Source organism: Achroia grisella, unplaced genomic scaffold (genome assembly GCF_030625045.1).
Source record: "Achroia grisella isolate CSIRO2021 unplaced genomic scaffold, CSIRO_AGI_Agris_v1 utg779, whole genome shotgun sequence".
Classification (NCBI taxonomy): domain Eukaryota; kingdom Metazoa; phylum Arthropoda; class Insecta; order Lepidoptera; family Pyralidae; genus Achroia; species Achroia grisella.
The window spans coordinates 3,063,677-3,087,311 of record NW_026713019.1 but is presented as its reverse complement, the minus strand read 5'-3'; the positions used below and the strand labels follow the sequence as shown (position 1 = coordinate 3,087,311).

Genomic DNA, 23,635 nt, shown 5'->3' with positions numbered 1-23,635 from the left:
GCGTCAACAAGTAACGCATCGCTCACTTTAGTATATACTGCTAATAAGGACATAAATACATATCATTATTCATTCAGTGTTGTCAACCTTAAAACTATTATAATGTACATATTCCATGTGAGGAAATTTGTAGTTGGCAACTTTGTTATAAAGGCAATGATAATAGGTATTTGTTTAATGCTACTTATTATAGATAACTCAGTACTTAACTTACCTCGACTTGCAATGTAGGAGATATGTTAGTGTATCTGTTTATTAAATGTGTAGTAGTGTATTGGAATTAATTTTTTTTTTGTGGCTGTTAGTTTATATCTGTATAAATGGAGACAGTATACGATCGTGCCCTTTTAGAAATAGGGCAAAATGGATATTTTCAAAAAAAGTTTGATATGTGCTATAATTTCTTATTCGCAATATTATGGGGAATGGCATACGCAAATATATTTCTTGCTCTCGTAATAATTCCACATCGATGCCAAATTCCTGAGAAAACTGAGAATATTAGTGATATAGACTGGAAATCTAAATATATACCAATGTAAGAACTTTATTAATTTATTATGTAGTTTTTCAAGGTATCTTGCTGACATAATACCAGACTGATTTTTTATTTTATATAATAATTACAATTATTATTACTGGTTTAATTATTGTGTTTACAATGTTTTCATTATATTATTACGAAATAACAGATCTAATGATAATACCGGGAAAATAGTACATAGTAGCTGTTTAATGTATGAAAATCCTCCAGAAAACAATCGTACTAGAGGTGAGTTTACTATACCATACCTTAATATTCATAAAATATTCTGAATAATTCATAAAAATTTGATATGTTTATTTTTATCAAACACGCTTGCGCTCACGCATGTGTCATTCATGCGCGCAAGCTCCCCACGTGCAATGCCCAGTGATGCCATCTGGTATGAGTTTTTTAAAATTCACTTCTATTCAGCATAATCATAAAGAATGCTCATTCAAAACTTTTATTTATATTTGTAATGATAATTACGTATTAACGGAACTACGTTTTTTGCAGATTGTGACGACTATGATTATGACAGAACTTGGTACGAGTCAACTGTTGCTTCAACAAATAATTGGGTTTGCAAAGACGAGTTGAATATTGCTAACATATTGGCTATTAGTAAAATCAGTGAAGCCATAGGATCATTAGGATTTGGCTGGTTTGGTGATGCGTATGTATATCTGATATTAACCCGTTAAAAAGCTGCAGCTTGTATTAAAATTGCCTTAATTTTAATTTCGATGACGCGGTGTTTTCTGGCTCTTATTATTTCGTCATTCTACATAGTTATCTTCATGTTAAGTCAGTTACACAGTAAACATTGAGAACACAGTGCCATTGATATACTTGCGACTCTTGTCTGATTTACTTTCATAAGACATCTCACACGCCGGATTTTGAGACGCTTGACTTTTCTATCTCAACACATGGTAAATTTAATCGTGATAAAAAAGCCTGGTTTTCACGCGATCGCTGCACCCTTTTAATTTGTAAAGTATGTACACATGTACTATCTATAGGGATAGGACGTATGGCGCGAAATTTTAAAATATTCAGTTACTAGTTTATGTGAAGTATCCGATCAAAGAAATTAATTTGTACATTTCAATACCGATTTCTCTTCTTTTGTTCTTTACAATTTTCTGTGTATTACGGAACATACAAGAAAATCATTCTCGTTAAGTTTGCGATGCGAAAAATCTTATATAATTAAGTAGATAAAAGTACATTTTTTTAGAATTCGTCCAAAACCTTTTAAACGTAATAATCTATCTGATTTCAAAGCCCTATTCAGTCTGAACAAGGTAATCATATGAATGACTATCAACTACTACTTGTTTGTTTATTATGGCCCTATCTGCATCACCGCAGAGGCTATCTGCTTGAGGTCAAGAAATGACAAGAAACAAAGGAGACAAATCAACAAAAAATCGTCTGATTTGCGCATAACAGTTTAATGTGCACAAACTAAGTATATACAGATCGTAGTTTCCGACTTTTTGTTTTCTTCTTTCCGGATAGAGCCATCATACTGGATGTTTTTATTACTCATATAACGGTTTTTTCTAATCTATTTCAGATATGGTCGCCGATGGACGTACATTCTGTCATTAGCATTCCTTGTTCTTGGCCGTATAATATCAATTGTGTTCAGTTCTTCATTCACATTTTTTGCGATTGGTTGTGCTTTGGCGTGGTTCCCATCATGGTCTGTCGTGCAAAGCGCTACCGTTATATCTATGGAGATATCCTCACCAGAGCGTCGTTCCAGAACAGCCACATTACGATCCATAGCTAACAGCTCTAGTATGTTTATAATGCCATTCTTGTATTGGTGGTTACGTGATTGGAAAACGTTTATGGTAGTCACAACTGTGACACAATTGCCCTTTCTTCTATATTCATGGTAACTATTTATTTTGAGGATATAGAATAATTTACAAGACATTTCATTAGGTTTCAATTAATAGTTACATGAAATGTATACATTTATTTAAGGAAAATGATAGAGTCTCCTAGATGGCTTTGGATTGAAGGAAAATCCAAAGCGTGTGTCAGAACTTTGAAAATTATAGCAAAAGGAAATAAAACCAATTTGGGATTAGACACCGAAAAAGATATTATGGATAATGCTTCACAAATGAACACTCGCGGAACTAATACCATAGGACCATTAGCGTTATTTTCCGGAAGGAGGTTAGCGATAAACACAATTCTACAGTCATATTTGTGGTAAGTTTTCTGTGAAATCCAATAACGAGCATATTATATATTTGGGCTGAGGACACACGAATACTTTATTTACTTTACTACGTATTTCAGGGTTTCTGTCGCAATTAACTACACAATATTGATGATGAAGTCTGGACAAAAATCGGATGGCAATCCATTTTTAGAATTTGCTTGGCAATCAGTAGTTGAAGTGCCAGGTGCTCTGTTCGGAGCTTGGCTTGCTGACCGAGTTGGTCGCCGCTATGCTGGATTAATTTCTTATACACTGACGGTATTATTATGGATGTCCATCGCTTTATATGAAAATGGTAACTATATAATTGTTTACAGACTGTACTGGATTTAAAACATAGACATATTTAATATAAATATATAAGTATAAAAAATCAATTTATTACGTGTAAATATTTAAATATCCAATCAGACGTCTCTTATATACCTACATAATATTTATATTTATATACATCACTAGTTGGTTACGTAAGCGCGATTCTAGAATTGCGCGTACTATTTATTAACTTTATTGTTCATTAATCGATTGGAATGAATGTAAAATGTTACAAGAACATTTAATAGTAGCGAAACCTGCATTCAAGTCTGCATTATGCTGTTTGTAATATTAACGTGCACAAATTGACAGACAAACTGATAAAAATCCTATAACCAACCAATCCTTTAAACCTAGATAATATAATACGCCTACAAAGTGTTATGATGTATGAAAAAATATTGAATGTTGAGTACATTCAATTACGAGTTTGTTATATATATGATTACGTATTTTACCAGGTTCAGGTGAATGGCATCTATGGTGGTTGGTCGGTACCACATTAACTATATTAACTAGACTGGCGACAGCCACTTCCTATTATGTAATTTATTTATTTAATATGGAACTCTATCCCACGTGTCTCCGTCAATCAGGAATGTCATTGGGCAATTTATTGGCCAGTGGTGGTGGAGCAATTGCACCGTATTTACTATATATAGTAAGTATAAATTAAATTAGTCATTAAAAAAAGCAAATTAATCATTAAAAAAAGTTTTACTCGAAAAATAATTATTTTCCGATTTAAAAAATCAACATGAACTTATAATCTGTTCTTTAATCTCAGAGACAAAATTTATTAATATTCATTACCAAAGCTTTTTGCGATTCTTAAATAGTGAGGCACAATCGGAAATTAATGTTTATTAGTGATTAATATTTGTTACGCATTAATACAAAATTAGTAAAGTACAGATAGTAATAAATATAGGTTGTTGTATTAAAATAGATTTTTATTGACATATATTTTCTTAAACGAAGATTAACTACCTACCTATTTATAAAATAAATAAACTTCGTATTTTGTGGATCATACTTAATTAAACATACGTTACGTTTTTTTAAACATTTAGTTATTTGAAAGAAATATAATATGTTCAAAAATGATTTTTTGTGTTGTTTAATACAAAGACAACAATAGAATCACCAGTGTACGTACGTGAATTTCGAAAGTATGTTGTGAAAACTACGTAGAAAGCTTTAAATGTAAAATAAAAAATTACGATGCAACAAATTAGTATCGCAGGTACGCACTACCCCACTGGTAACATCATTAGAAAACTTGACATTTACACATGTCAATTTTGTCTCCGAGATTAAAAAACAGAATAAAGTATCATTTTTAAAAAATATTTAGCAATAATAGAGTTTGATTTTGTGATTAAATATTTATCCCATTTAATTTATTAATTGCAGGGACATCATGTGGATGTAAAGTTACCGTATTTGATATTAGCTGGATTTTCTGTTTTTGGATGCTTATCATTCTTTTTACTTCCGGAAACTTTAAATATGAAATTGCCAGAAACATTAAAAGATGCACAAGAATTTGGAAAAAATCGAAGAAATTATTTTTCTTTAATAATAAAAAAATATAAGGCTGAAAATAACGACACGTGTTAAAATGTGCAACATCAATTAAAACTGTAGAAATTAAAACAGATTTATTATTTCTTAGTATATTATGTACCTATATGTTATCAATTATCGTTTGGTAGTCATAGAACTCAAAAATAAATTAGTTTAGTTTAAATAAAAAAATTAAATGCTTTAAGTTGAAATTAAGCATCGCCGCACTACCGACAGTTTGCAAAGATCAAATACGAGAAACAGTATACAGTACCAATACAGATTAGAGTAAAAAATCCGTTATCCGCAACAAAAATTATTATCACAGATCACTTAATATAATTACGAAGGTTTGGCGAAAATTGGCACTGTACGAAATATTCCACAAATCAACGGTACTTAGTGTATTCTATGATTTAACCACCACCATTTTACCTATGTAATTTTTATTATGAACCCAAACGAAACAATTTAGCATTAAAAACATAAATACTTGATTTTTATCTCAATTGTGTACAGTGTGTTTGTGTCGCTGTAGTGAAGACTCAGCTTTATTTTAGTCTCTGGTTCGTTAAAACTGACTAGTCTACCTAGTACTCAGAACCTAAAATGTATCAATTAAAAAAATTGTCATTCATTTAATATGGACATTTTATTAACTTGAAATTTGGTTTCATTCTTTAAAATTATCAAAAATTTAACCATTTCGAATATAACAACTGGAATGGATTTAAAGGTAAAAAGATAAACGATTTATTTTACGAAGCTGCCAGTAAACATAATCTTTACATAGTTGTTTCGAACATTTATTTTGTTTATTACACCGACATTTTTTTAGAAAATGTCGGGCGATCACAAAACATTGATAAAAGGCAGCCCATCGCAATACGTGAAGTTAAATGTGGGCGGTACTCTTTTTTATACAACAATTGGCACGCTGACTAAGAGTGACAATATGCTGCGAACTATGTTCAGTGGTAGAATGGAAGTGTTAACGGATTCCGAAGGTATATCTAATAATTTCATTATATTATTTTTCGAGTGTTGATCTTACTCCACCTACTTTGTACAATGAGGAAATTTTTCTTCCTTTTTCCTTACATTTGGACACCCTTACACGCCCAATATTTAGCATTTTACTTTTATCTGTGTGTTTATTAATTGACATTTTTATTTCTGATATTAAATTGGTTCTCTATCAGATAGGCATAGGAAAGCAGTTCCCAGGGTAGATTGAGTTATTTCTATAAACTCTACTTTCAAATTCCACTGTTTATTGATTGTCAGTGAATGCTTTATATTATCAAATAATTTAAATTTAGAAATTGTATTATCTGATAATAATATACTTTATCATTTTAGGTTGGATATTGATTGACCGATGTGGCAAACATTTTGGCACAATACTGAATTACCTCCGAGATGGCACTGTGGCTTTGCCTGATAGTTATCGTGAGATAATGGAGTTATTGGCTGAGGCCAAGTATTTTCTAATTGAAGAATTGACTGATTCATGTCAGCAGGCTCTAGCTAAAAAAGAAAGAGAAGCAGAACCAATATGCAGAGTACCTCTCATAACATCACAAAAAGAAGAGCAACTGCTTATTATGTCAACTTCTAAGGTATTTTTAAATTACATTTTTCTGGTATATTGGATATAAAACCATTTTGTACATTTAAAATATAACAAATAATTTAATTGTTTCAATTCAGAAACATTAAAAAAAATATTCTGCCTTTAAATTGTTAGTATTTTAACCAAAAAGACTTACTTATTTAAAATACTTTTAATAAAATTAGTATGTTTTTATGTCAATTGTAAATAGCTTTCACAAAACTATATTTGTTTACTGTATACTTATTTTATTAATTAATAATATTATTCTTCTTTTTTCAGCCCGTTGTGAAACTTCTAATTAATAGGCACAATAATAAGTATTCATATACAAGCACATCTGATGACAATTTGTTAAAAAATATTGAGTTATTTGACAAACTCTCCCTACGTTTCAGTGGTAGAGTTCTCTTTATTAAAGATGTTATTGGCTCTAATGAAATATGTTGTTGGTCTTTCTTTGGACATGGAAAGAAATGTGCTGAAGTCTGTTGTACTTCTATTGTTTATGCCACAGATAAAAAGCATACCAAAGTTGAGTTTCCTGAAGCTAGGATTTATGAGGAGACCTTGGGTATATTATTATATGAGAGTAGAAATGGACCTGATCAAGATTTGATTCAAGCTACCTCATCTCGTGGAGCTGTCGGTGGTCTTTCATGTACAAGTGACGAAGAGGAAGAGCGCTCAGGCTTGGCTCGACTTAGATCAAATAAACAGAATAATCAGTCTTAGCGGTTACAGTCTGGCTTGGCGCGCCTTAGGAGCTCTAAAAGGACAAATGTCTGATACCAAGCTGGCTACTTTTTGCCCTTCTGCTGGCTGCCATGCTTCGGTCTGTAAAATGTATCGAGCTATGCCCATGACCACTCTGTAGATCTATACTTTCTATGAGCTCTCTTGGGAATGTGAATGACAATGGAGTATTAGTGTAGCAAAAGAGGCATTTATAATTTAAAACCACTTCGGATGAGTTGTGGAGGACTACTATGTGATTACATATCCGTTTTGTGTTTAGTGAATATTAGTATGTCACAAATATAAGAAAGAATTGATATGACAAGAAATAATGTCACATATCTAGATTCATACCTAAATATAGCTTTGGCTGTAGAGGAAGCAGTTATAACAGTAGTTACAGAGTAAAGCAACCAAATCTGCAGTATTTGTTATTGATGTCTATAGTGTGTACCCTTAGTGAGAATGTTAGGGAGTGTGTTTACGAAAATACTTTCCAGTTGATATCTTTCTTGAATTAATTTTAAAATATTGTAAAGCTGTATGTAAATTAGTGAATTTATTATTAAGAGTTTGATGAATATGTACAAGCTTTGCAGTACATTTATGTGGTACTTTTAATACATAATTAAATGTTATGCTTAAAATATATTAACACAGCTCAAGTAAATTGCCAAATCAATGTTGTTTAGGTGTTAGGATCTCATTCATGAGAATATTTTATAAAAATAAAGCTCATTTATGCATTATAAGTATGTAACTAGTATACTGTACAAAAAATGCTTTACTTGTTATCTTATAATAATAATCACGAAAAAATTGCTTTTCATTATTTATTTCATAATTTATAGTTTCTTTAAAGTATTAAAGTTCTAAGTAAATGTATTTGTAAAATGTACGATTTCATATTTTAAAAAAAGTTAAATATTTCTATGCATTTCACTTTATATAAGAATACAAGAGTTGCAGCATTGTATAGATTGACAATTTTTATATGTAGTTACTATCTAGGTGTTAAATAAGTATAATTTTAAATTAGTTGAAATCACAGGGACAAAAGCCAAATACTGTGTCAGAATTATTCACCAAGGCATACAGATTTGCAGGCTGATATCAGAATTATTTCTTTATCTATGTATACCATGCTAGCTGTGATTTTAGCAAATTCTAGTATTTTGATTTAATTGCATAGATTCAGGATATGACTTGCTTATCCTTAACTTATTACTGCTGTAATTTATATATCTCTATGTTATTTCTTGTACATATTATGTGTAATAATTATATTACTGGCTTCAACTCTTGTGTCCATATAATATTTAGTCATTCTGTTATTAAATATGTAATGTTGCCATTATATTAGACTGAAGGAATCCTAATTTGAAATTTACTGTAACAAAAATGATTTATAATGTATGAAGAATAATGAGAAGACAACAGTTTTGTTGTATCCATTCTTAATATTTAAATATAAATTATGTAACCTATTGCAATGATTGAATGTTAGTTTTGTCTTTACTATAAAGTGTAGGAGACAATTTATTATAGTTGGGAGTCAAGCGATCAAAAGGTTCTAGTCTGGTATTGATCAATATTAATCTTCGGTTAGAGTTATACCTGGAAATGTAAACAGAGGCTAATATCTTTTTCTTATGGTGCAGATAGTGATTTCGGAAATCCGGACTGACGCGATATGTATCCGAACGTAATTCACATGCTTGCATTATTGTTTCACTGTTACTAACTCATGCATACTATTTTCTGAAACTCAATGCAAGACTGGTTTCATAATATCTAAGCCAATGTTTTGATTTGTTCTTGTAAATTTGTCTATAAAATATACTTGATTACAAAATATATGCTCACTATTTAGCTGTCTCTAACTCGCTGTTTTTTTTAAATTCTCAATTTAGGATACCAGTATAAAATATGGACTAAAACTGCACAGTGTTACATCAAGTTAATTGAATTTCGTAATTTAATATTTTGTGTGAATCTATGCCTTGGACGTGGTGGTAAATTTATAGAGCAAGAGCCCACGACGGCCAGACATACGTCATATTAGTAAACGTGAAAGTTCTTGTATGTGTGTCCCCAACACAGGTAAGAACGATCCCCAAACATGAAACCTGGATCGTGGTTCCTTTGGCAGGTAACAAAGGTGTAAAAAATTTCATATCAAATTCGTTATTTTAAGAAACTCCATATTTTCATATATTTTTCGTAGCATTATTATAACTTGCTCTGCTCATTTCCAGACCCTTAGTGTGGTTCCAACCCCCCGCCGGACCCCCTAAACTATACTATTTTATAAATAAACTTACGTCATTTTAATAAAGCTGAACTTTATATATATTATTGAGAGAACCATTAAACTGAGTTTCCTAAATTGCCAAGTAATAATACTGTTACGAGCAATATGTGAAAAAATGGAGCATCTTAAAATAACGAAATTGATATGAAATTGTATACACCGTTGTTACCCAATATACGGTTTCAATGAGTCTGGTAGGATAAGGAACCAAGAAAACTGTCTGACAATTTAGGAAACTCAGTTTAATAGTTCTCTCAATAATATATATAAAGTTCAGCTTTATTAATATAACGTAAGTTTATTTATAAAATAGTATAGTTTAGGGGGGTCCGGCGGGGGGTTGGAACCACACTAAGGATCTGGCAATGAGCAGAGCAAGTTATAATACTGTTACGAGCAATATGTGAAAAAATGGAGCATCTTAAAATAATGAAATTGATATGAAATTGTATACACCGTTGTTACCAAATATACGGTTTCAATGAGTCTGGTAGGATAAGGAACCAAGAAAACTGTCTGGCAATTTAGGAAACTCAGTTTAATAGTTCTCTCAATAATATATATAAAGTTCAGCTTTATTAAAATGACGTAAGTTTATTTATAACATAGTATAGTTTAGGGGGGTCCGGCGGGGGGTCGGAACCACACTAAGGGTCTGGCAATGAGCAGCGCAAGTTATAATAATGCTACGAACAATATATGAAAATATGGAGTTTCTTAAAATAACGAATTTGATATGAAATTTTTTACACCTTTGTTACCTGTTACCTGCCGAAGCAACCACGAGCCAGGTTTCATGTTTGGGGATCGTTCTTACCTCTGTTGGGGACACACATACAAGAACTTTCACGTTTACTAATATGACATATGTCTGGCCGTCGTGGGCTCTTGGGCTATAGAAAGTGGGAGTTTCGGTTCTGACAATAGGTGGTAAGGATTACCTAATGACGGTATTTAATAATAATAATAATTTTATTTATTACTTCTCATAAATTAAACATTTGGACAAACTGCTGAAATCTACCGACATTGATATCTCTGTACTTGTCATCTCCTTATCACAGCTAGTGGAACCTAGTCGAAACGGGGGAGGGGATTGTTAATAATACATAATAGTGATTATATTGCTAATCATGTACTACGTCAGGCCAACCTACAAACGGTTCTCTATCTAATCTATCATGATAAATTCCTTATGAATTTGCCACTAAGAGCTAACTGACATCATCCTCTACTGGGGCGCCGCCAGCTAGTAGCGTCATTCACCTATTAGAGGCCCTGGGCACATTAGGATAATGGGGCCCCTATGACTATAGTAATAAAACACTATTTTGTTAGATTAGACAAAGTCATTTTTGAACATGATTCTTAGAGATGTATGTAGGGATTTCAAATCAAACCAGACAAATATAATTTTAAAAAGTCGTTATGTGATGAGGGGTTCAAGTTCTTGCTAAACATTTATAAAAAAAATACAAAAACGAACAAATTCATATCATATATCAGATCATAGTCGGTAAGCATTTATTAGAACTGGTTTTTAGGCGAGAGTAGAGTAGCTATCTGTTATCATTTGGTAATGGAGGAGGGACTAGACTAGACTAAGGGCCCCAACCCATCGCTGGGGGGGGGGGAAGGGGATTGTTAGTAATGGGAACTAGTAACCCCCATTGCTAGCAATGTACCATGTTAGGTCGACCTCCACGCGGTTCCTCCTGGAAACCATCGTTATAAATTCCTAGTGAATTTGTCACGACGGGCTAACTGACCTGACCTCATATTCATCTTATCATCCTCCACTGGTGCCCTGCCAGCGTAAACCGTTAGCGCAGGCGGGAGCACCATTTCATGATCATCCACAAAAAATAAAAAAAAATCCATCGCTGGGCCCTGGGCACGTGCCCAGTGGGGAAGAAGGGGCTGCCGCCAGCATTAACTTAACGGTTCGCGCAGGCGGGAAAACATTCTATTATTAGGTATAATGAAATAAAACCAAGTGTCCAAAATACTATAATATTAAAAAATCCTAGTCAAAAAACAACCTATTGAGTATTTATATATTCTTTAAATCTTTTCTAAATATAAAAAGCTTTTCACTAAAAGCTTTTTTAAGTGGATAGGATACTTACATCAAAACATTAATTTAAAAAATTGTTGTTCCTACTAATCATTGACACGATGGAACTTTCACTGGCAGCTAATTCTATAAGCAGTGCAAAAATATTAATAGAAGAAACTTGACCTACTTGAATAAAAGTCTTTATTTGATTGGTTGACCGGTTGATTGGTGTGTTGGCTCTGTGAAATAGACATACTAAGTGTGTGTGATGATAAAATATAAAAAACAATAAAGTTGTTATAATAGTATATTACGTTACCATAATCAAGCTTAAATTTTTTTTATAACATTCTAAACTGCACAGTGGAATACCACTATTAGAGCAATTATATTTTTTGCTATTATTACATTCCTCTATACCACATTTTATAGGTTTAGGTGCTTCTATTGGAACCCTGGTTTCTAAAGGAAATGGAACACCAGGTGGCAATGACAGTGATATTTCATTGTTGTTGTTTTTATAAACAATCATAGGCTCCTGTTTTTTGGCTGGCTTGCCTTTTTGGGCATTTTTTAAGTTTTTTGATTCTTGTTTTTTGAGAAGGCGATCCATAGTCTTCTTTTTATCTTTTTCACGCTTTTCATCTGCTAATTGTTTTCGTTTTTGTGATTTTAGTGCTGCTTTCTGAATGGCTTCTGCAGTCATAACTTTTTCTTTATAACCAGACGGTAGAGCAAGCAACACTTCTCCACCCGGACTTGTTTCTTTGTCATTACCCCTTTCATACATTGCTCTCTGTCTAGCAGTCATCATTTTAGGATCCTTCGGTTTAATTTTTTTCAGCTCCTCATCAACCTGGAAATACATTATTATAATCATATCACTACATTGTCAGCATGAAACTGACATGGTAAAACAAAAAACTAATTAAAATTATGTTATTTTTGTAACATTACTCTTAAACCAAGTTATCTTATTTTTAGTAATATAACAAGACAATCTAAAAAATATAATATATGATTTTGAGACATTATATGTCTGGATCTTGTATATTCCAGGTATTTGAAGATCATGTAGGGAATATTGTAAATAAAGTTTCTTTAAATTATGGTCTTTCAATATTATTTAATTTTAGAAGGTACATATATATATATGTGATTATGTCAAACATATATATATATGTAACTTGTCAATATAATACAGCTTATATATTAATTTAACTTAAGTATAAAATATTCAATATTTTCTTCATAATTGGTACACCAATAAAGGATCATATGTTATAAAATAATTAGGCAAACTACAATTAGATCTCAGTATTAATTTGGAGATAAAATAACTATAAACCATTACAATGAATGTTACTAAAAATATATGGTCCAGTAACAGAAAAAGCAGTACAAATAAAAAATAATAACCAACATTACAAAAATGTTAATATGACTGATTAATTTGTTCAGATGCTTGCAATTTTGGCTTCATTATCATAATCATGAACTCAGCCCGGAAGATTGAATTTTTGCTTAATAATGGTAAATTACAATTCAGAAAGAGAATACCATAAAATACTGTTACAAAAAGTGATGGTATATGTAGTTAAAAAGTACCAATAAATGTGATACTGTTTCCATTTTTTGTAAGTTTTGTTGGAATAGAGTATAATAATATAAAAATATTGTTCACAAATCTAGGAAACTTACTTCTTCAAGCTTTCCAGATTTAATAGCATCAAGCCATCTTTCCTCCTCACTAGAAGTTCCACTGTCTCTACTTTTTTTCTTTTTTTTAGATGTTGCCTTTGGTGGAGTGCTGGACGAGGAACCTGGTAAAGATCGACGCGAGTCTGATGATGATTTCATGGTTTGTGCTTTAAGTAGATCTGCTGCTGAGGTACCAGATAACTCCCTGCCAGTTTTTACTTTTAATTTGTATGGCTTATCCACAGCATCTTCGTAAGAGACGTCGATAGATGTGTCGCTTTCAAAATCATTTTCGATTTTTCTTTTCTTGTGTTTTTTATGCTTATGGCGTTTATGTTTCTTAGGGGGAGATGTGTCTGTAAATAATATAAGTATTATTGATACGTGGATGCGTGGTAAATTATAGTAATTAAATAAACTTACAATAAAAATAATAACTAATTATTTTTCTTACCAATTACAATTTCGTCTTCAGTAGTGCTTTGTTCACGCTGCCGTCGCACCATAATAACATGTAGTGTAAAAAACAAATTTATTTAAAACCTGAAATTCTGAATCAGTAAATGGATTTGTAAAAATGCATTATTATTTTTATTATTCTTAACCAAAGAAAGAGTAAAGTAATAGTAGTAGTGGTATATTTTATCCACAAGTGGATAGGCAAAGGTACGAGACCATACAGCCTAATCTTCAGTAGAAGAGTAAAGTAAATAAATATACCACAGATCAGAGCTAAATGCAATACTGTACATAGGTTAGAATTTGACGTACGTTTCTGACATATCATTTGACATTTCTCAAAACAAAATAAAGCGGTGTTTTCAATATGTAAGTACAAAATGATACAACAATATCACATACATTGAATAGCAGCGATATTCCGCATATATTATGCTAGCCCGCGTAGAATTTGATTTTATTTTTCTAAAATAAAAGTTGTCTAAGTTACATCTTATTACATCAGCTACCTGCCAAAAAAGTCCAGCCATTTCAGAGATTACCCGGAACAAAAATTGTAAAAAATGTTATATTGGTGTATGTACCGTATTTATATTCACATGCATTTAGCAAAAAACAGTTATTTCAATATTACAAATTTTATTTATTTATATGTGTATGTTATTAAGGAATAGAAATAGAAATAGAAATAATCTTTATTCAAATAAACTCATTACAAGCACTTTTGAATAGTCATATTTTGATTCTACCACTCATTCGGAATGCAGATTCATCACAAGAAGAATGAGCAAGAATATAGATATTGTTAGGTGTAACTTCCTGTGGTGGCGCCACCGTCGTGCGGCGCGTCTATAAAAGGCTGCGAAACCCGGTGTGCGGCCTCTTTTGATCGACAGACGTGCTCTCGAACGAATCTCCGTATCATACCGTGTTTGCTTTATAAATTCTTTTACTGATTTTGTTAAAATTAATTATACGATTTGTTATCAGTTTCTTTTATTTAATTAAATTTAGAGGTTACTCCTAACATCAGAAGTGGGATTCGAGGCCATTTTTGGTCGCGAATAACATTTTTGACTAAGGATTGATTACATGTCGAGTAGAAAACGCCCATCGTTACGAGAGCACGCGTCTCCGTTCTCCACCTATCAAATATAGGTGAACTAGGAGCGTTAATGGACGCAAGTCTCAACAATTGGTGTCGCTGGAACAACGTGCGGGTAGCTCAGCGAAACAGGGGTTCGCATATAGCTGCCGACGTAGATGCTGACGACGTGCCTGCGCCGGCACCGGCCCCGCCACGCTGTCGCCGCCCGCGCAGACAGTCGGCGCGCCAGCCAGACCCGCCAACGCGGCGCCAACGAGCGCACCTGGTGCGGTGGCGCGATCGGTTGCTACCTCAACAGACATTACGAAACGTCTTATCGACGTTTAATGTCATGAATCTGGTGAGATCTTTCCATTTTTATATTTCATACTTTTAAGTATGCGCAACATTGACGAGTAGTTGCGATGAAGTAGATCGTGGTCATTCAGTGAACCGACAGACGGTGTCAGTTTTGTTGTTAAAAGGTGAAGCAAGTGCGTAGTAACGTGAGTGAGTTAGTGATGATCATACTTGGTCATATATGATAGCAAACTACGTAGTATAGAAGTAGATTCTCAAATACGGTGCTATAGTTGCAATATAGTCGGGTAGTATAGAAGTAAATTTAGTTCTTTTGAAAAATAACCTACGGACAAAATCGCATATGCGTTTTGTAAGAATATAGGTCATACTGAATACGCTTACTTTACAAAGAAATAATCTGAATTAGGCTAACGCAAGTTTTCGCCGTGACTTACTAGTGATAATGCACATTTACGAAATTATCGCGCCGTAATATGCGGAGTAACCACAGATGTTTAGTACGATAGTGGTTCAACAACTTCTTTTAAATCAAATGATCGTCTTCGTGTTGTAAGATGCACATATTATGCTGTTTAGACGAAACGGATATGCGGTCTGATTATACCCACAAATGTTTAGTACGATAGTAGTTCAACAACTTCTTTTAAATCAAATGATGGTTTTCGTGTTGTAAGGTGCACATATTATGCTGTTTAGACGAAACGGATATGCGGTTTGATTACTTTCTTACTTAATCTGCAAAATTCATAACATCTCACAAGAAGTAACTTCTTAGTACCTTGTGATTATCTTAAAGACGTCGGTACTCATTGGTAATGATATTTTTAATATTGAAAAGACATTGCGTATACGAAATAACGATTTTTAGCGTATTTTTAGAAACCGCTCTTTTGAAAATAATATAGCGCGTAGTGAATCGATAGCGCGACTTCAATTGATAAATACACCGTTCCGTGGTGATGAAAAAGAAAATTTGTAGTCTTAATGAATAAACATTCTGAATACTTTTTAGTGGCTCAGTCACAGCTATGGTCAATACCGTATAGAGATACACATTCGACTACTTGTTAACGAAGTAGCGTTATGTAGGTACGACGGTTAATTACCGAATCGACCATATAAATTATTTTACAGTTATAAATTAAGCATGCGTGTGAAAATCCAGGTTTACAATTCATTTCCGCTAAGTGTAATTACCTCGCTCCTGAGGTTGTGTATCCTAGGAGACTGGAACTATTTGTAAGAGTCAGGTCAGGCCGAACGTATCCAAAAAGAAATGATGGATTCTTCGTTCAAACAAATTTCAATTTGAGCACTTCATTCATTCATCAAGTAATACTTATTTTTGAATCTTCCGCGTGAACTATCTTATCGTATAAGGAACGAGCGAGGAAGACTAAGTCTGTTGCTTTTTTGAACACTTGTGGTAACTGTACATTTTAAGTTCAAATGTGTGAATACAAACTGCGAATTAGTACTAAATCATTAAAATCTAAATATTAAATACGCAATCAATTGGTTGATTAAGTAAATAAGATTAAAGCGGTGTTAGAGTAGGAAAGTCTCTACAAGCAGTCCTCGTTCATGTGTATGACGGACAGAGAAAATAAACGCCGTAGTAGTTTTGGATACCAAAAACTGTCGAAGCTGCTTGTTGCGGAATACGATGTTGTCGGTTGAGACGATGTATAATAAAAATGAACTGATCAAATGCAAACAATATCATTTAAGGAGAGCTGACATGGTTTGTGCAATATTTAGTTGATATTATTTAGTGATACTGGTCAGCTATCTTATTCGGTATATCCCGTGATACACCCAAATCGCCTCTTGAAATTTTAACGGGGAAAAGAATAGAAACTAGAGAGATGAGATCATCTCTATATTGGCTAGTCAATCCGCGTTGCTTATCTTTGACTATTTACGGACATTTGGATACAAGTCGTCGTGGACGTCCATACGGATGCAAGTGCACTAGGTTACGGTACTAATTCAAATAGGAAAAGACGGACGCATACACGCAGTAGCTTTACAATATGTGCAGATCCAAGGTACTACTCCTGAGCTCGAGATACTTGCTGTTGTCAAGGCATTGCAACATCGTCATCTCATCGGAAAACATTTTAGGGTAGTAACTAACTGCAACGCCCTGAAAATTATAAGAGGATCTCTTGCCTAGGGTAGTGCGCTGGTGAATGTGCAATGCGCTGTGAATGCCTACAGGATCGTGATTTGACGTTTGAATATCGTAAAGGTTAGTTCATATCTCACGCATCGAAATCCTTTTAATAACCTCACGAATCGTAGTAGCATATGCTGCTGATGATGAAACTACTTGTACAAGGGCAGTTGAATAGTTTGCGATATATAAAGAAAATAAATCTTAAAGAAAATAATTATTAACATATCTCTATAGGAAAAAGTCGCGATTATTGTTATATTTCTAAAGACTACGTGTTGACCATATTGACGTGGAAACGTTGTCGAGTTCAAATTAGTTGACGGTTTCAAAGTAGGGTCCATCTTGTAAAGAAATACTATAGAGCACGGAATTGTTTGTTTAATGTGTAAACATGTTACCTTATACTTTATATCACGTTCCTCTCCACCCAATGTCCAGGTCCACTATACTTTCAATACCTTATGATGCAGTACATAAAATGTAACGAATACAAATATATTCTCGTACACTCAAATGCTTTCTCTATTGTTCTAACCTATACAGAGTCAAAATAGAGTAGAGTCAAAAAGGAATTTGAGTTTTTCTAATGTAATTTGTATTTTTGAGATAAATTTTATCGTAAGGTATTTAGGTAACACCTCGTGTAAGGCTTTGTGCAGCATCGAGTGTGTTATAGGATACACCTCGTGTAAGGCTTTGTGCAGCGTCGAGTGTGTAATAGGTAAGCACCTCATATAAGGCTTTGTGCAGCATCGAGGGTGCTATAGGATACACCTCGTATAAGGCTTTGTGCAGCATCGAGCGTGTTATAGGATACACCTCGTGTAAGGCTTTGTGCAGCGTCGAGTGTGTTATAGGTAGCACCACGCATAAGGCTTAGTGCAGCATCGAGGGTGCTAAAGGATACACCTCGTATAAGGCTTTGTGCAGCATCGAGTGTGTTATAAGATACACCTCGTGTAAGGCTTTGTGCAGCATCGAGTGTGTTATAAGATACACCTCGTGTAAGGCTTTGTGCAGCATCGAGTGTGTTATAAGATACACCTCGTGTAAGGCTTTGTGCAGCATCGAGTGTGTTATAAGATACACCTCGTGTAAGGCTTTGTGCAGCATCGAGTGTGTTATAAGGTACACCTCGTGTAAGGCTTTGTGCAGCATCGAGTGTGTTATAAGATACATCTCGTGTAAGGCTCTGTGTAGCGTAAAGTGTGTTATAGGTTACCTCTCGTATAAAGCTTTGTGTGGCTTCTATGTATACAAGCTTAGATCAGATTTAAATTAGTCCTTGTGAGGCAACGTGATCCTACTTCCAAAAATAAAATGCTTACCACTAACTTATGGTTCACAGGTTGTGAAGAGTCACTGTTGACTCGTCTCCGAGCAATAGCCCTGAGAATACTTTCAGCCTGGACAGAGCGCATAAGATTAGCAGTCGGACCAGACGACGCGCCGTGACCAGAAAGCATCGGGGACGATGCTCCGTCAGGAGAGGCCGTGTTAGGTGTAACTTCCTGTGGTGGCGCCACCGTCGTGCGGCGCGTCTATAAAAGGCTGCGAAACCCGGTGTGCGGCCTCTTTTGGTCGACAGACGTGCTCTCGAACGAATCTCCGTATCATACCGTGTTTGCTTTATAAGTTCTTTTACTGATTTTGTTAAAATTAATTATACGATTTGTTATCAGTTTCTTTTATTTAATTAAATTTAGAGGTTACTCCTAACAATATATAATACAACGGATAAGATAAAGATAACTGAATACTAATAATTAATATTACGCGACTGTTATTTGAAATTGATACACAATAAAACGACCTCCAAACTAGGCAAGGAGAATGTATATTAAATTTGAAGTGTTTGTAAAAATTTTGGTAAAAGTGATAAATAGACAATTATGACGAATAAATATTTCATTTAATTTTATGTAATTTTTTTTCATTTGTAAGAAATCTTTACTCTTCGTTAGGGCCCCCAAACAATTTTTTATACGGGGCCCTGCTAAGGTACGCTACGCTTTTGACAGTTACGTATGTAGGTATACTGGCGTTTGAGATGGAGGATTTGGAGATCTTTGGGGGAGGCCTTTGTTCAGCAGTGGACATCTTCCGAGCTGAGATGATGATGATTGGCGTTTGAGAACGTAATGTATTATGTATATGTAACCTAAAAATACATTTCATTGTTTTATTTGCTGCTAAACAATAATCTTTAAATATTGTTTCTTTTACAAGCAATATAATAATAAAAGTATGGTAGGTACCTATCACCGAAAGGTCATTATAGCGGATTCGCTACAAATTAACCACGATGTATCCAGACAGACCACGCATAGGTCAACGTAACAGAGTATATTGCTAGCAATAAGGCCAAATTACGTTTTACATTTATTGGGTGGCTAAAGCCAGTGTAAAAACCATTCAGTTCATTTGTGTATTACGGCTGGATGTCAGGGCCACTAGGAAATGCATTCTCAAGACCCTTTCATGTTTTAAAAAAGGGTTTACAGCATTTTGAATTTTATTGATCCTTTATGAGGATCTCTTTTTAAAGTTATAAGTTTTGATTATTCTAAAATAAGCTATATAATCCGTTCATATTATTACTTCTTTTACTTTACTAGATACATACTAATACTATTTTTTTTATATAATAACTTTTATTTCGTATTTGTTATCTGATCGAAATTTGATAATAATAACGTTAGCAACAGTAATGAATTAGTACTCGACCTTGCAAATATCGGTGCGGTCTCCGGAGAATCGTACTGCTTAACTTGCACCCTTCATTAGATATTTAAGACGTTTCTATATCAGGCAATCTGTGCGAATATAAATCCTTGTTTATACTTACTGAGACATTTTGGTAAACCGCATGGTGTTCTCAGCTCATTGGTTAGGCGCGAAAGGTGCCCTTAACTGAGAAGCGGTAGGTATAAGTACCTAATGGAATGGAAACATTAACTGCTTTTCGGCTAAACGGTGAAAACTTTGCGTAATGTTGTAAATTTAAGATTGAAAATTATTACATAGTACAATATAACTTGTTCTATCAGTGGTAGATATTTGGCTAAGTGGGTAAAAATATCCAAATGCCGACGTACTTAGAAGAATATTTTCAATTCAATTTTCATTTCAATGTAACAGTTAATAAAAACGTGTAAAAATTGGTATGTTTTTCTTGTAATTTTTACATGTCTTTCCTTCAGAAGAAAAGTAACTTATTTAGCTCGAAATTATAATCTTTATTGAAACTAAGTCATAGTTTGATGCATTTTTTGATGATTAATAATGTGCACTACAATGTTATAGCTCGAATAAAATTCTCCAGTAGGAATTAACCTTTCGTCACTTCTCATAACTCTTTTCGCGGATATGGATTGCCCTCTGCACTTGCCCTCATTTCGTCGCGAAGTTGTAAAAGCCTGCAGCAGCCACTTTTTTTAGTACGAATAAGTATCATACATAGTTATTACATGCCATTATCTTACTGCAATTTTTAACAATTTAGTCAGCACATACGTTTAAGATTTTTTTTCAACTTGATGCTTTATATTTGTTGAATTAACACACTATCTTTTTAAATAATTGCCTAGGTGTAATTATGATGAAAATTTCATTAAACTTCATTTAGTATTTTTTGAGTGAAAGAGCCACAAACAACCAAACTTTACCATTTTGGAATTAGATGGGAGTAGGATTACCAGGACATACTTACAATATAATATATATGTTATGTAAATATAAGCTGTATAAACACAGAACAGAACAGTTACCTAATTATATAAAGGATTGGTACACTACAAAATTGTTTGAAAACATTATTTTATAAAGCAAACCCAGCCCTTACATTAAACACATACATTACGTAGGCCTCATGTGTTTTCTACCAACCCTTAGAGTGATAATATTCCATTTTATCATGGCGAAATGTAGAGGCTTAAATTAGTCCCTTCTCTGCAATTCGAGGGGGTCTGTTTATGTGACCTATAAACGTTAATGCCGAGTGCAAAATATATACCGACGTGTTTTGCAAGTTACCATGAAGGACATCAATCTCCCGGGATTTGCAGGGCTTGTATATATAGGTACCTACTTCTAGTATAACAACTGGCTTATGAATCTTACAAATATTATAACGCGAAAGTTTGGAAGTATAAATGTTTCTTTCTCTGTCACGCACAGTAAGGACTACTGATTTTGATGAAATGTTACAGTAACATATAAAATAATTTAAAAATATATTATGTGAAATATTTGAATGATAGATATCAAGTAAGTGTAATGCAGACGAAGTTACGCGCGTCAGCTAGTATAATACATATATGCATGGCCACTCTAATATATCTACGCACGAAGATTTACCTTATTAGATTTGTAGATGTTTGACCTTGGTTCACTTTTATTTCGTTTGATTTTTGGTCCCTTATTAAAGGAACAATGTATTCGGTCCTATTTTTTATTTTCTGGTTTTATATAAAAAAAATACCTAATAAAATCGATATTGATATTATTATAGTTATCGATATTTCATTACACAAAAGTATATTATCATTATAACAGAGTTATTTGAATATAATGAAATATGTTTACATGTTTTCATGCTAGATTAAATAATAGTATCTATGTTTATTGACCACGTGCTTATATATTTTATCAAAAGTAACATGTGGGAATAATATTCAGATTGAAAATGAAACACACGAACAATTTTTTAAAGAAAAAGAAATATTTGAAACATATGTAGATGTTTGCGTGTACCTAATGTGTTTCATGGACATGCAAGGTCTATTGAATGCTATAGATAGGTACTTGTTATTTGAATTCCACTAGCAGCACATACTAGAAGCTACCCTTAATTAATTTGAAGCCTGTCTTCATATCTTCACCTAATGCATGTGAGTAATTAATGTAGTCCTATGCGTATTCACGATATATGTAGAGTTTGACGGCCTAGATGGTTATTAGATAATGTAGGGCAACGAAATAAAATATTTACAGATATATAAAATTTATAATTGTAATATATATAATACTACCTGACCCCTCAAACGTTGTTTTGCTATATAAATTAAAATTGCTATTAAAAATATGTGTTGATCGTATAAGAGTGAAAATTTCAATGCTAAATCGTAATAAAATAAAATATTATAACGAAAAAATAATAAAAGTGTTTGGGATGGATAACACTTATCACATAGGGGTGTGAAAAATAGATAAATAGCCTATTCTCAGATCTACTGCATATAAAATTTCACAAAAATCGGTCAAGCCGTTTCGGTAGAGTATGGGCTACTAACATGTGACATGAGAATTTTATATATAACAATTTAAATTATTTTATTTGTTTTTCTATTACAGAGGGAAGGAAGGCGAAATTACTGGAGACCAGTTACAGCAGTCACCATCTCAGGCTTAGCACTGAACTGATCCTTGATGATCATATGAGAGATCAGTTCAGTATCTATATCAAGTATACTACTTGTATTGTACTCAGGTACAAGTGTTTTGCGCTATAAGAAACAATAAGTAATAAAGTACATACATAGATGTACCTTTTACCGCCGCTAATAGCAAAGAATCATGTCTGATGGAAAGTGGTAATGAACCACGTGTTTGTGATTTGAAAATGAAGTGGACACGGTAATTAAAGACAAGTAGTCAGTATTCAAACTAACTCTTATTGCATTCTTACTGTGTATAGGTAAAAATCTGACGATATTATTATATGCATGCAATATGATGCATATTATTATTCTGCTCTACAATATCGACACTACGTAGGTACAAAATATATACTTTCATACCTAGTCACTTCTAAAGACTAAGGTGTTATCTTGAGTATTCTGTAATTCCAGTGTTATATTCTCTTAAACACTAAGCTCTTAGTGACAGAAATATCTGAGTCAGAAATACTTACTCTACAGCCTACTTTGTATAAAGTCACTCTTTGATTACACAACCTATATTATAATAACGTAGGTAGTCTGCTTTTTTAAATTTCTTATTATTTTTCAGTATATATTACATAGCTCGACCTACCCATACCTATCTAATAAGGCACGCGTGGGTTATTTTCTGCTGGAAAAAAGACAGGCATAAGTTTCTGTCATGATAACGTCTACCTTGGCTGAACTCGGGGGAACTTAGACATGAAACGAAGATAGTATACTATCCACCAACGTAATTACAACAATACCTATTGGTTTAGTATATTAATTTGATAAATTCACAAGGGAAATTGCAACAATTTAGTATGCAGTTGCGAAATTACACCGCGTCGCTGAGGTTTCTAGTTGATTTGCATCTGATTTCCTAACTCCTTTGTCAATAGTGTTTCTATAGGTAATAAATACAGTCATATGAAAGTAATGAATATAGGACACAGTTACCTAGATAATTCAAGGTAATACATGCAATTAATTATGGCTAATAAGACAAAGTAAATATTATTTACTAAGAAAACTATGTCACCACACCTTACATTTTTACTATTGTTAT

General features: G+C 33.2%; 3 protein-coding genes across 4 annotated transcripts; 2 read left to right on the top strand and 1 right to left on the bottom strand.

The window, feature by feature from the left end:
- The first annotated feature begins 147 nt into the window (after positions 1 to 147).
- On the top strand, positions 148 to 4,746 carry LOC131850698 (solute carrier family 22 member 3). Of its 2 annotated transcripts, XM_059201018.1 has the most exons (8): positions 148 to 538; positions 693 to 772; positions 1,043 to 1,202; positions 2,112 to 2,438; positions 2,531 to 2,764; positions 2,855 to 3,072; positions 3,554 to 3,753; positions 4,509 to 4,746. In XM_059201018.1, exons 1-8 carry the CDS (start codon positions 321 to 323, stop codon positions 4,713 to 4,715), a joined length of 1,644 nt encoding a protein of 547 aa, XP_059057001.1. In that variant the 5' UTR covers positions 148 to 320; the 3' UTR covers positions 4,716 to 4,746. The 2 variants fall into 2 exon arrangements, with proteins under 2 accessions (XP_059057001.1, XP_059057002.1); XM_059201019.1 differs by lacking the exons at positions 148 to 538; positions 693 to 772 and adding an exon at positions 896 to 926.
- A 540-nt stretch (positions 4,747 to 5,286) lies between these two features.
- Positions 5,287 to 8,887, top strand: LOC131850718 (BTB/POZ domain-containing adapter for CUL3-mediated RhoA degradation protein 3). Its single transcript, XM_059201055.1, has 4 exons — positions 5,287 to 5,397; positions 5,500 to 5,668; positions 6,024 to 6,283; positions 6,559 to 8,887. The coding sequence occupies exons 1-4, from the start codon at positions 5,386 to 5,388 to the stop codon at positions 7,009 to 7,011; spliced, it is 894 nt and encodes a 297-aa protein (XP_059057038.1). The 5' UTR covers positions 5,287 to 5,385; the 3' UTR covers positions 7,012 to 8,887.
- A 2,800-nt stretch (positions 8,888 to 11,687) lies between these two features.
- Positions 11,688 to 13,698, bottom strand: LOC131850773 (INO80 complex subunit B). The gene is made up of 3 exons (XM_059201133.1): positions 13,543 to 13,698; positions 13,089 to 13,444; positions 11,688 to 12,243 (listed from the first exon to the last, which is right to left on the bottom strand). The coding sequence occupies exons 1-3, from the start codon at positions 13,592 to 13,594 to the stop codon at positions 11,698 to 11,700; spliced, it is 954 nt and encodes a 317-aa protein (XP_059057116.1). The 5' UTR covers positions 13,595 to 13,698; the 3' UTR covers positions 11,688 to 11,697.
- Between the last annotated feature and the right edge of the window lie 9,937 nt (positions 13,699 to 23,635).